Genomic DNA, 12,140 nt, shown 5'->3' with positions numbered 1-12,140 from the left:
TCGCGCCGTATGCCTTATGCAGGCAGCCGTATGCCATATGCCATATGCCGTGGCCGACGAACGACCTGCAGCCGCCGTTGCCTAGGAAAGCGGCAGCCGCACACCAACAGATGGCGCCGCCGTCGACAGCGCTGCCTTCGCCGCTCGCTCCACCAGGTGTGCTCCGCTGGGGCAGAAGGGGTGGAGGTGTCACCTCGCGGGAGGTATATATATATATGCGCTTCGCCTCAGTGTATTTAGTAGTTATAGAGAGCGCGAAAGAGACGCAACAATGAAAGAACGAAACCAGGAACCGACAACACGCTCAAGAGCCACCAGAAGAACGCGCCGCACGACTCGAGAAGCGTCGTAACGAAGATGCAGCTAGGCTCGAACCTCAAACCACGACACATTGGGGAAGCAGTTTAGACTTGGTTTTACACAGAGCCTCGGCAGATACAGAGCACGTCGTAACACAGTGCAAACCAAGTCGCACTACTTCACTGATCAGCGCAGCGTCTTCATTGGTGTATGTAATAAAAGCGTAGTCGTTACTTGAACATTCTGTTTTGTCGTGTCTATACAATAGAGCTAAACCAAACGCTTAACCACAAGCTAACACCATAAGCGTAGCCTTGCAGCTCTTGCTTTCGCAATTCAGCTAGGGTTAACCAGAGTTAAACCTAAGGCCATTTTTCTTCTTTTGAAATATCCGTAAGGTACACTGTGTTTATGACGCGTACGCTGTTTTCCGGCTGCAAACTAGCACAGTTCATAGGCCTAGTCGCATCCATCGTTTCGCTTACCTGGAGTTGGCCACGTTGGTTTCGGAAAGGGAGGAACCGTTGCTCGCATGCCTGAGGTAGGAAACATGCTTCATTTAAAGACGAACAAAGGAGACAACGCCATTTCTCTATTAATGGTGCAAGGGTCACTGCTTTTTTTCTTAGAGTGTGTGTACTACTAAATACATTATTCTATGTCATATTTATATGCCTTTTGATGTGCATTCGCCTAAAAAAATCAGGATATTGCACTCTGTGGAGCTGGATGACTAGTAAAGCTATGAAGGTGGGCCCCTCAATGGCGAACTGTTCATTGTCATGCGTGAAAGGCCATATGCACATAAATAGGAGGTGAGGCGCGACTCGTCGCTCCTCCAGGATGTTGAGCATAGGAAGATGATGACGCACCGGGCGGTACACATAGCCAAGTATTGTTGCCTAACGTGGCACGACACCTTTTGCTAAGAAATACCGGCATGTATAACAGACACGCACCTCACCACGTTTGAGGGCACATACTTCTTCGCCGTAGCCAAGACGATCGCTCGTTGGTCGACGTCCTGCCGTGCTGCAATGGTTGTGAGATCACTTGAAAACCAAAAGCGCTCACACACAACAAGGGTCACACCAAACTGGTTAACCACAAACTGAGAGGAAACTAGACTCGCGTGACGTTTTGGCGGGCCCGCCACCACGGGAGAGCAGAAGGAAGTGAAGGTACGCAAGCGCTTGGAACGCCGACAATGAGAGGTCGGTGCGAACGTACACTTGGCGGACGTGGCTCAAAGCGTTGTGTCTGTTCTTATGAGCTTAACGTATGATACGGGATGTATTTCAACAACAAGATACTAAATTTATTTTTTGCAAGGTGGCGGAGTGCTTAAAGCCCGCTTCACCTCCGCCGCGGGTCGGCCCGGTATTCCACTATTTTTGAGATTGGCGCAAAGTTATTGGTCTATGAAGATCGATCCGCTGGAAAATAATTATATATATCGTCACTGTTAAAATGCCAATGAGCATTCAGCAGGCAAATGTATTCCACCAAGTTGTGCGTGCTCACCCTCTCGTACTATGTGGGACAGCCCTTGACGTCGTGATCGTTGTCGTCTTTGCCACGGAATACTGTGGGGTCTGTTTGGCGATGTGCGGTGGAGCAAAGTTCGGCCGCTGGTGGTGACGTCTACTGGGCCGCATCGGCTAGTACGGTCGGCGGCAGCATGCGGGATCCTGTTTCAGGGTGCAGGCGTTGCGGAGCCCCGTGCACCTCCATCACTTGTAAAGAGGTTTATTGGGCGTGCGCCATGATTTTGGAGCACTGGTTAAGCTCAAACATTTTCTCGCGTGCTGCGTGGGCGGTCCTGCTGGCGCGTCGGCTGTCCTTATCTTCTTCATTACAGCTGTATTATTATGCGCCAAGCATAGGAAGCTTATCAGACAATAAAGGGACCTTAGCCCCCCCCCCCCTGAATTGCAACCTTTGCGCACCCTCTACTAAAATCCTGGCTTCGCGCCTAGGAATTTGTCGCTCATGTATAGTTTACTTTTCTCTCCTGCCCGTACCGCAAAGTCAAGTTTCATGCGAAAGAGAAAGCAGTTACCCAGTACTCATATAAATGTACAAATTCATTTTCGTTCTATTTGCATTAGAAATCGAATACAATTTCTTAATGTCTGTACAGTTCAATCTTCACTTGGTGTTGTGAACTTGGTATAGACTCCTCATCAAAATCTTTATTGCTCAGGTATTTGTATGTAAGCGCGCTGTTTAAGAGCGAAAATTGGTAAACCATATACTCACCGAAGAAACAAACCTTCCGATCACCTCGAAACAATAGCATAGTTTCGAGGTGATAATTATAGTAGTATAGTATAGTTAAGGTGATAAGTATAGTAGGCGCCTGAAACTTTCTTTCGGTGCTGATGGTATTCTTGCCACAGTGTTTAATTAACCACCTTTAAAACGCTGGGTGCACAATGTGTCGCATACATGTCCAAACACTTATGATTGAAGGTGTGCTGCAATTTTGAATATAGAGCATAGAGTTTTAGCAAAGTGAGTGGGAAGGTTAATGGTTGAGTGTTCTTACTCGGTGTCACTAACTTGTTTGTAGAAGATTCACTTCTTTCATTGTTTCTCACAATGTTTCGTCTCCCAAATTTTATTCTGCTGTGTGCCTTCCCCTACTAATGTACGCCTCTATTGATCGGAGGCCACGTGTAAATCTAATTCTGACCTCATTAGGCGCGTGCTGAATTAACTGATATCTATCTTCAAGCACCACTATATCCATTCTGGCAACCTTGCAAATGTACCACAACTCACACCTCTAGACTCAAGACCTAATTAATCAGACCTTTTTTTCCTCTATAAGGCGGCACATGCATTATACATTCGCCAAGACTTCTTGATCATAAGCAATTTTTCATGCCGCTAAAGTATATCAGGCAGCTATCGGTACTCTTTGCCTGGCCTTGTTGCATCAAAGAGTCCCTGATCATGTGCATTTTGCTAATAATTTCCTTTGAGGTCTAATAACACTTGGCTACCGTATACAGTGTTGTGGAAAAAAATAGTATGCCGCTGAAATTATTGCGTGCCTCACAGAACAAATGGAATGTCTTTCTCAGTCAAAGCAGCATAGTTGGCTGAACACAATAAAGTTTTTTTTTGCGCTGACTTGAAATCTGTGAATATTGAAAATAACCCGCATATATATATATATATATATATATATATATATATATATATATATATATAAGTTCACCCGACAGATAGTTAGATTTGTAACTCCCAACTTTCCCTCTGCATGAGTATTCACTAGCACTACTACGCGACAATATTTCTGACATATGTGTTTCATAGATATATTGCGCGCCTAATTTTTGCATAATTGGTTGTGCAACGAGCTACGAAACGGAACATCGTACGGCAGTTTTTCGTATGATATGGCTTCGTCGTGCAGGTGTTTGCAAAGCGATCTTGTAGACAGACGGGTGGGTAGGGGGGGGGAACCGCGCAAGCGCGAGCGCTGATGTCGATAATTTGTTCACTATTGTTAATTCAAAGGTTAACAAAAAACTACTGCGGCAGGCGTACATTCACTAATCAAACGTGTTTCTGATACCTAAAAGAGCATACAGATCATTAACTTATGGTTTCACTAACTAATGAGAAGTAGGTTATTTATTGATCACGAACTTATTTAAACAGCAGGCTGTTTCATGCCGCACTCGGACGCTTGATAAGAAAATAGTCAAGCAATAGTGCGCCGTAGCAGGGCAGCGAGTGTCGGCGCGCATCACAGAGTGTGTGTGATTGTGAAGAGGAACAGGCGCTATTTTCTGCAGCTCTTTAGGGAGCACGACTCAGTGCTTTAGGGAATGGGAGGGGAACATCAAGACGAAAGAAAAAAAGAGAAGAGAGAGAAGGTCGAAGTCATTGGAGAGCTCGGTACCGTGAGGTACCGCTCTGCAAATACACAATTACACGACAGCTCTGTGTCCTCCAGGAATGTAATAAGCTGCCTGATGTCGGAGCCGTGGTGGCGGCCAGGAAACCGCAGCTGCGTTCCCGAGACCGCTGAGAATCCGAGGCGTCGGAATCAAACGTGGAGAGATGCCCTCTCTTTTGATAAGGCAGGACAGGAACAAAGTAGCCATGAAAGCTGGTTGTTACCTACTTGGACTAGCAGATTGCTCACCGGCTCTCGTGGGTTCATGCTGCCGAGGCGCTCATCGCTCAAGTGCAGAGCGTGTAAAGGCGGTTGGCCGTCGGTGGCTCCGCGGCAGAGGAGGCACAACACAATGGGGTACCGTCTATACGCCGCCGCGGCTACGTCAAGGCATCTTTCCTCTCTTTGCCCTCCCACTGATTCGCGTAAACCATCTGCAGCTTCAGGACCGGGAAGCCATTCGGACTTCCGAGCTTGTGTCCAGTGGTTGCGTGGCATCTTCCTCATGCTGAGGCCACGCGAGGTGTTCGCTTGTCAGCGCGTGCCGAAGTGTCCCCACTCTTGCTTATACACGGTGACTAGTGTCAAACACCATTAGGCCGGCTCGTGCGCCAGTAGGAAGCACGACGTCTTTGAAATGAACAGAAGGAAACAGGAGTAGGGACATGGTAGGGATGCAGGCCATCGACAAAGAGGACGGGCGTTTCCGGTTGCATTCGTTTACCTTATCCTCTCTGTGGATAGCGTCTGCTCAGCTTCTATCAGCTTTTGATGCATTTTTAGTCATAAGAAATGGTTCTTTATGTGGCGCAAAGAGACATTCCTCGCCGCCGTTAGCTTAGCTGTATGGCACAAGATGAACACCTAAACTATTGCACGGCAGGTGGAAAAATCATCAGTTGGCGTTGGTGGACGTGGTCACCCCCTCACATACTAGCTCAGATCAACGCTGCTTAGGTTCCGTGATTGCAGGAGCCGGCACTAGGACATGGACGATGGACAAGGTTCATTTGTTCACCACCAAAATTCCCATTCATGTTCTTGCAGTTTGCAAACAGAACTAAAAGGAAGAAGGTGTCCTTACCTAAATATCTGTTTTGGGATGTATGAGGCTAATAGCGCTTTAGTTGGCTTCACGCAAAGCCTTTCCGCAGCGCATCTATATAGAAAGCACACGGTATGGCGCACTGCAAAGTGCGCACAAGGGGCTCTGCGTATTGTTAGCAGCGAACTAATTGAAGGAAGGTTGCTGGGGGGCTTCTGAACGTAGGGAAATATGCACCAGGTCACACGGCACATGCGGTCGAAACACAAATGGTGTGAGCGGTGCACACAGCTCTAATTTATGTGCACTAGCACGTGATCCGGGGTAGCTTACAACAGCACTGCGATTTCTTCGAGTAGTCGGGCCCCGCCACCACAATGTTGCATGTGGCCTAACAGTGCCATGGACAACCTTCGTCAAGGGAGTCATTCCACAGACACACTTTTTTTTACTCAGTCGCGCTGTTGTAGATATTTCGCTTTTATTCTATACCTTCTGCTAACCTTTACGCCTACTCCTTTATCGTCACCCCTCCTCCACTGCTGACTGCTGTTCAGGGGTCAACCGAAAGCGCTAGACAGTTACTGCGGTCAATAGCACTTTCCTTCCATTTGTATCTATGTGTTTGTAGGCACAAATCTACATTTACCATTTCAAGCCCATAACGTTCCTTTTCCGGGACAGTACTTTGCCGAATGGTTGAAAAAAGATAACAAAGTAGACAGTAGGAAGAAAAATACACTAAGCTAGTTGACGATCCACATCACTCATGGTTCCATCCATTTCAGTCTCAATCTTTCTTTATTATTAAAGTGTCGCGAACTACCGACTTAGTGAGCACTGCAGTCTATAGGCCATCTACCGAGACGGTTTTCAACGCAGCGGCCCGCACTCACATGACAGCCACTTCAAAAGCGGCACTTACTAACCACTTACCGCGTCTATAGCCACCATCTGCGGCACTAACCAATTTACGCAGAGAAAGGTTCGACCGAGTCATTCTTCAAAGTATCAGTGGGGAGCAGGCCAACAGGCGCACCAACAAAACAAGAATCGTGCTAGGCGCAACTCGTCCGGTAATGAAGGGGGAGAGGTCAGTTTCCTCAACTACACCAGAGAGAGAGATAGAGAGAGAGAGAACGGCCAAGGAAAGACCGGGAGGTTAACCAGACATTATCTCTGGTTGGCTACCCTGTGCCGGCGGCGGAGCAAAGGGATGCCATAGGTGAGAGGGAGAAAAGAAAAAAAAAGGAAAAAGAAACTACAGCAGATATCCTGCCCCAGCGTCGCAATTGGCGGCGAGGACTTAGAGGGTCGCCATATGTCGGAAGCGCCTCGATTGCGTATTATGAGGGATAAAGCGACGTGCTCCTCATAGGTTTGGCTGTCGGCGCTCAATAAAAACACTACGCGGGGGCCCTACTTGTCATTTCTATGCCTTCGCGACGATTCAATCTTTTTTTGCTGGCTTCTTCTATATTCTTGGACGTTTAAATAGCATTATTTCTCGAGATTCATCGAACTGCATGTTTGTCAGTCTTCTGAGCGAGCAGTTTCCTGCTGCTTCTTTTTCTTAATCCAGGATATTAAAATTAAGAGCGTGTCAAAATCTATTGCCGGAGGCGTCATGGGGGGACACTGAATCGACAAAACGCGTGTGAGAAAAAAATATCCTACTTGAATTAATTTTGGTGTATTAAAGCACGTAATGTTCATTTTTGAGATGAAAGCCTTAAATTACTGGGTTTCAAGATTGCGCTGTGAGGTACAGAAAAACGTAGCGCGCCCGGAAAAGAGCAGCGCTGGAGGAGGGTCTTGACACAGGGCGAAGGAGTACAGCCGGAGAGTTGAGGGAAATGTCAGTGGCGTCGCCGGAATGGGTTGAGCGCAAGGGCAACAGCTGCTCTGGGAAGGAGGAGTGAACTATCAGTGTTACCGCCGGGGCTGTTGGGGGAAAAGGCATCGGAGTGCTTGGGAGTAGGAGGGAAATGTCAGCAGCAGCGCGCGTAGAACATATTGAAAGCAGCCGAAGGAGGCTCGCATCGCGCTCGGCCGACGTGTATACGTCACCGGGTGGGGTCAGAGCTCCATTCCGCATTTATGTGCGTCAGGTCGCAACAAGGCCCTAGTCGCGGGCGAGGAAGACCGAGAAGGTATGTTATGGCACAAGAGGCTAAAGTATCTCGAAATGCCGCTCTTCATAACTGCCGTCGCGAGGAAGCGGTTATAGATCAAGTTGCGGTAGCCTCCTGACGAGAGCAACATGCGCTGTAGTGATTAAGTCTCTACTGGGAGATATGGATCTCTCAGAGTATAAATAAAGGATGCAAAAAGTTTAACGAAATGTTAATATAAAGTCAGGCATTGACACCGGCACAATGCCTGACAGCCGGTCCACGAAGTTCCACAGAAAGTTCAACAGCACATCGGCAGAGCATTCTTCAGAAAGGTCAACAGTAGATCTGCGGAAAGTTCTGCAGGAAGTTTATTACTAGATCAGAAGAGCTTTCATCAGAAAGTTCAACGGCCTATAAACAGAAATTTCATTACAATGTTAAGCAGCACATCATCAGAAAGTTCAACAGGAAGTCCAGTAGCGCATCAGCGGAAAGTTCAACACAAAGTTTAGCAGCAGATCAACAGCACGTCGAACTTGGCTTTTGCCTTCCCATTCTAAGCCAGTTCTAAGCATCCCTCGTAATTTTTTTCTATATTACAATGCAATAATTTTTTTGATATCCTCCACCGGAAAGTGCTTCTGGCTAAAGCGATAGCCAGCCTGTGCAAACCTCTGCACAGCTATTTTGTCGAGCACAATAGAGTTTTCCACCTAAAAATGGGGTTCGAACTAGATTTTTTCAATATGCTTATCTGTTTGTTCAAGATGTCGTTAGTGCTCAATTTCAAATAATGGCTGACCTATAGCCCGGCACTTATTAGTAAAAACTTCGGACGCACATGGTTAGTTATTGTGCATATTAACGAAGTTGCACCCATCTTGCTGTGTCTCGACATGACGATGAGCACGGAGCGCTAATGAAATTACCACTACTTTCGTTAATTATAGGTAACAAAGGCCTTAGTGCCCTACGTGCAGGTGTCGCACTGTCTAGACGTGACGATGAACGCGGAGTGCCAAGCGAAGAAACGTCGCACTAGTTCGTTGGCACTCCGTAGCACACGCTCGCAATGCCCTACTTGTGGCAAAGTTGGCAGGATGAAGAATTTTCCTTGTGCTATTATCGTGCAGTGCTGTCTTGTCTCATAACTGTCGGATAATGAGGTATGAGGTATAATGAGGAATACTGGAAGCTTCATAGATTCAGTGAGAATGTTTTCCAAATGTTCCTCTATTGGGACGGTGTGCTCGCCGCAGCATTTTTCAATAATTAGAAGGTATGTTTGGTTTGTTCATCTATTCTGCGTGACTAACTCTAAACAAATAAAAGCCAAGTTCATTTGAGAAACCCCTCTGGCCACTGTCATTCATTCGCTCCGATTCCCTGAAGTTCCTATGGAACGTACAGAAGCAGTTACTATCAGCATCAAACAAGTTATGGTAAAATTAAAATACAGACCAATCCTATAGTTTATGGTACGAAGGTGGCTAAGCTGAGGAGAGTCGCAGTCATAGAGAAGAGAAATAATTGCTTCCGTAGCAACTGAAATGCCGTACCCTAACGAAATTCAAATATTCGAGCGAAGCGGCATATGATCTCGACGTCACGTTATTTTCTTTTATGATGTTTTACATTTATTGCCTTCGCATTCCTAGAGCACTTCATTCACTTTTTAAGGGCCATCTATCTTTGTGCTCATTTATGGGTTTATTTTGCTTGCATCTAACAGTTTACCCTCTTCGTGGTAAACTTTCGGTGTTCGCTTCAGCTGATAGTGAGCTGCGACTTCCGCATAACAATCAACAACGACGCAGATTACGAGTCAGGTACTGCACGGAGTTTGTTTCTTGTAATTAGTTTCAGGAGCGCTGGTGTTGCTATGCCCATGTGTGGATTCATGTGACTACTGTTAGTTGTCGCGTCCTCTGAATAGAGCTCAGGAAAAAAAAAGCTACAACACTTTGCCTACCGGAAAATGGGGATAATGAAGCCTGTCCTGCGTGCACCTCAACTTCGCCGCGGTTAAGTTTCCCACAGGTAAGGGTGCCCGAATGCTTCGGCCTCAGGCTTCCTCAGCTTCGTTTCTTCTTCTCGTTGGTGTCGGACCCGAGGAAGCCAAATGATGATTGATATTGTCACACCGGTAACAAAGTTCAGGCAAATTGTGCGCTTCCACTTTCCATATTGTACTAAAAGATCATAGTATAAAGGTTCTGAAGCTCTAATACCTACACTTTAGCTTTCGCCAAGTACCCGCGCCGAGATAGTTTTCTTCGGGAGGTCTAGAGTACGCGTCGAATCTGTCTACAGGCCATCAGCGCGTCTGACCTAATGAATATACAATGATAACCCGGAAAAATACGTCTATAGTCAGCTTTCGAATCAGGGTTTCTTAAATGTTTTTGTTATGTCTGCAGTGTCAGTAGAGCAAGCGATGAGAGACGATGTGACGCGTTACAAACATGTGGACATTTGGTGTCACCGAAGGCTGCTAACCGCATTGGAACATTCCGAAGGATGCATGAAAATTGCACATGGTCTGGTTTTCCCGTATAACTTAATACCATATTATTGGAAGCATTTAGGAGTAAATTATTGCTTTTATGCCTGTTTGAGAGAAAAAAAAAACGTCTCTTGGAGGTCAATGCAGTGGTGAACACTGTTGGCAGTACTAAATAGCTTTAGGTCGTCGGCGTACAAAGCCATACTATTCATTCATTAAGATATTCCTAGCAGTAACCGAAAGCAGGGATTGCAATACCGATTCAAACACTCTTGACGCAGAGGATGCATATAGGCGAGCAGTTAGTAAGCCCATGTCTAGCACCCGATTTATGCACGTGCAATGCTAATGCTGCCTTCTAATTACTAAAAAACATACAGTATTTTCGCGATTCTAAGCACCCCCTTCTATTTTCGTGAAAAAGTTAGGAAAGAAGTTTGCATGCGAATCTAAGCACCCCCCCCCCCTATTTCTTAGGAAGAGGGCGCAGACAAGGCCGCCGAACGCGCATGCTCACTCTGGAATCATTGCTCGGAGGACCTGCAGGCACGCGGTCGATGCTTCTGTTGGACGCGTTTCGTGGCCATCTGACCCCGGAGGTAAAGACAAAGCTTCGGAACATCAATAGCGAGAATACATACACGGGAATGCGGACCGGATATACGAAACCATACCGTCAATATACGGGACCTCCGAACGAGAGAATTGATGCACCCATCACGTATGCGGAGGTATACGCGGCAGCACAGAGCTTCAAGAAAAACAGGGCAGCATGCCCCGACGGGGTCACCAACGAACGGCATCTGGAGAAATCTAAGCGATCGAAACCTCCGAGCCTTTAAACAGCAGCTGAACGAAGAAATCTGGACACCGGGTGGAACTTTACCCGAGGAATGGACTAGCACTCGCATAGTCCTTATACCCACACCGAGAAATTCACGCAGGCTCGATCAACTACGACCGATTTCTCTCACGTCTTGCAAGGGCAATCTCTTTGAACGAATTGCACTCACTCGAATAGAAGAACACATGGAGGAACTTGGACTACACCCCAATTGCATGTATGGATCCCGGAAAGGCATGTCAGCACCGGATGTCTTCCTCCCCTCATGGAAGAAGTCCTCAATCCGCAACCGGGCAGCAACGACGTACTCCTAGCCCTGGACGTGGAAAAAGCGTTTTATAATACAGCACACGAAACCATCCCCCATGGACTCGCCGCCATAGGATGCGGAGAGCGAGACATCAGTATACCGCGGCTTTTCTCAGTCACCGCAAAGTCCGCACCGTCATAGCAGGCATACAATCAGACATATATTATCTACCGCAGAAGGGTACTCCGCAAGTAAGAATAATATCTGCTTTCCTCTTCAACATCGGACTTAGAAAACTAGCATTACAACTGGAAAACATCCGAAAACAGAGATGTGCCTCCTATGCTGACGATATCACACTAGGGGCAACGAAGGGTTCATACGGCGACTGAGAAAACACGTTACTCACAGCTATCGAACACATCGAGTCATACCTAACCACAGCAGAAATGAGATGCGCCCCACACAAGTCGGAGTACCTTCAAGTCCGGTCCAATCAAGCTATGAAACACCGAGCCCCGCCAATACTTCTCGAGATTTCCTGGCAAACTATAAAGCGCGTCCCGACAACAAGCTTCCTAGGTGTGCACGTCCAGTAGAACAACGCCATAAAGGTAGCCTCAGAGAAATTAAATCGCGTTTTAAGAAGCATCGCATCACTCACCGCCAGAGTAGCTCGTAGCAAAGATGGTTTAACAGAGGACGAAACTTAAGACTGGTACAAGCCCTCGTCATCAGCCGTGTCGCGTACGCACTCCCGCATCAAGTCAAGCGCAAGAGCGAGGCCGAGCGCACGGACACATTTATAAGAACGGCGTACAAAACGGCCTTACAGCTGCCGTCAAGCACAAGCACAAGGAAATTACTAGCGCCAGGGGTATGCAACACCTTTGAGGAGCGAGCAAGTGCCACGCTCATAGCGCAGAGGGAGCGCGTCAACAAGATACAACACGGAAGGCACCTTCTTCAACGGCTAGGCTACCCGCTGACATCCCAGTACTTCAAAGAAGAAACACAACACCTGCCTAACCAAATTAGAGAGAACGTTGTAGTAGACCCTATCCCTAAGAACATGCATCCCACCCACAATCAAGACAGGAGAGCATCGCGTGCCCACATGTTGAACAAGCACTGTTCCAGAGATCCACATACCGTATTTTCG

The 12,140-nt window shown here is 47.1% G+C and overlaps 1 protein-coding gene and 1 non-coding gene across 2 annotated transcripts in view; one reads left to right on the top strand and one right to left on the bottom strand.

The window, feature by feature from the left end:
- LOC142591435 (uncharacterized) overlaps positions 1 to 12,140 on the bottom strand; it is a 246,894-nt gene that overhangs the window by 220,636 nt on the left and 14,118 nt on the right. Inside the window, exons 3-4 of the mRNA XM_075703762.1 lie at positions 1,260 to 1,332; positions 786 to 836 (exon numbers count right to left, since the gene is read on the bottom strand). Coding sequence (XP_075559877.1) covers positions 786 to 836; positions 1,260 to 1,332 — 124 coding nt within the window. The remainder of the gene's footprint in view (positions 1 to 785; positions 837 to 1,259; positions 1,333 to 12,140) is intronic.
- Positions 1,529 to 1,714, top strand: LOC142591794 (U2 spliceosomal RNA). Its single transcript, XR_012830528.1, has one exon. It is a non-coding gene; the product is annotated as a U2 spliceosomal RNA (small nuclear RNA).

Source organism: Dermacentor variabilis, chromosome 8 (assembly GCF_050947875.1).
Source record: "Dermacentor variabilis isolate Ectoservices chromosome 8, ASM5094787v1, whole genome shotgun sequence".
In the NCBI taxonomy this organism is placed as follows: domain Eukaryota; kingdom Metazoa; phylum Arthropoda; class Arachnida; order Ixodida; family Ixodidae; genus Dermacentor; species Dermacentor variabilis.
This window is presented reverse-complemented; position numbering and strand designations above follow the sequence as displayed.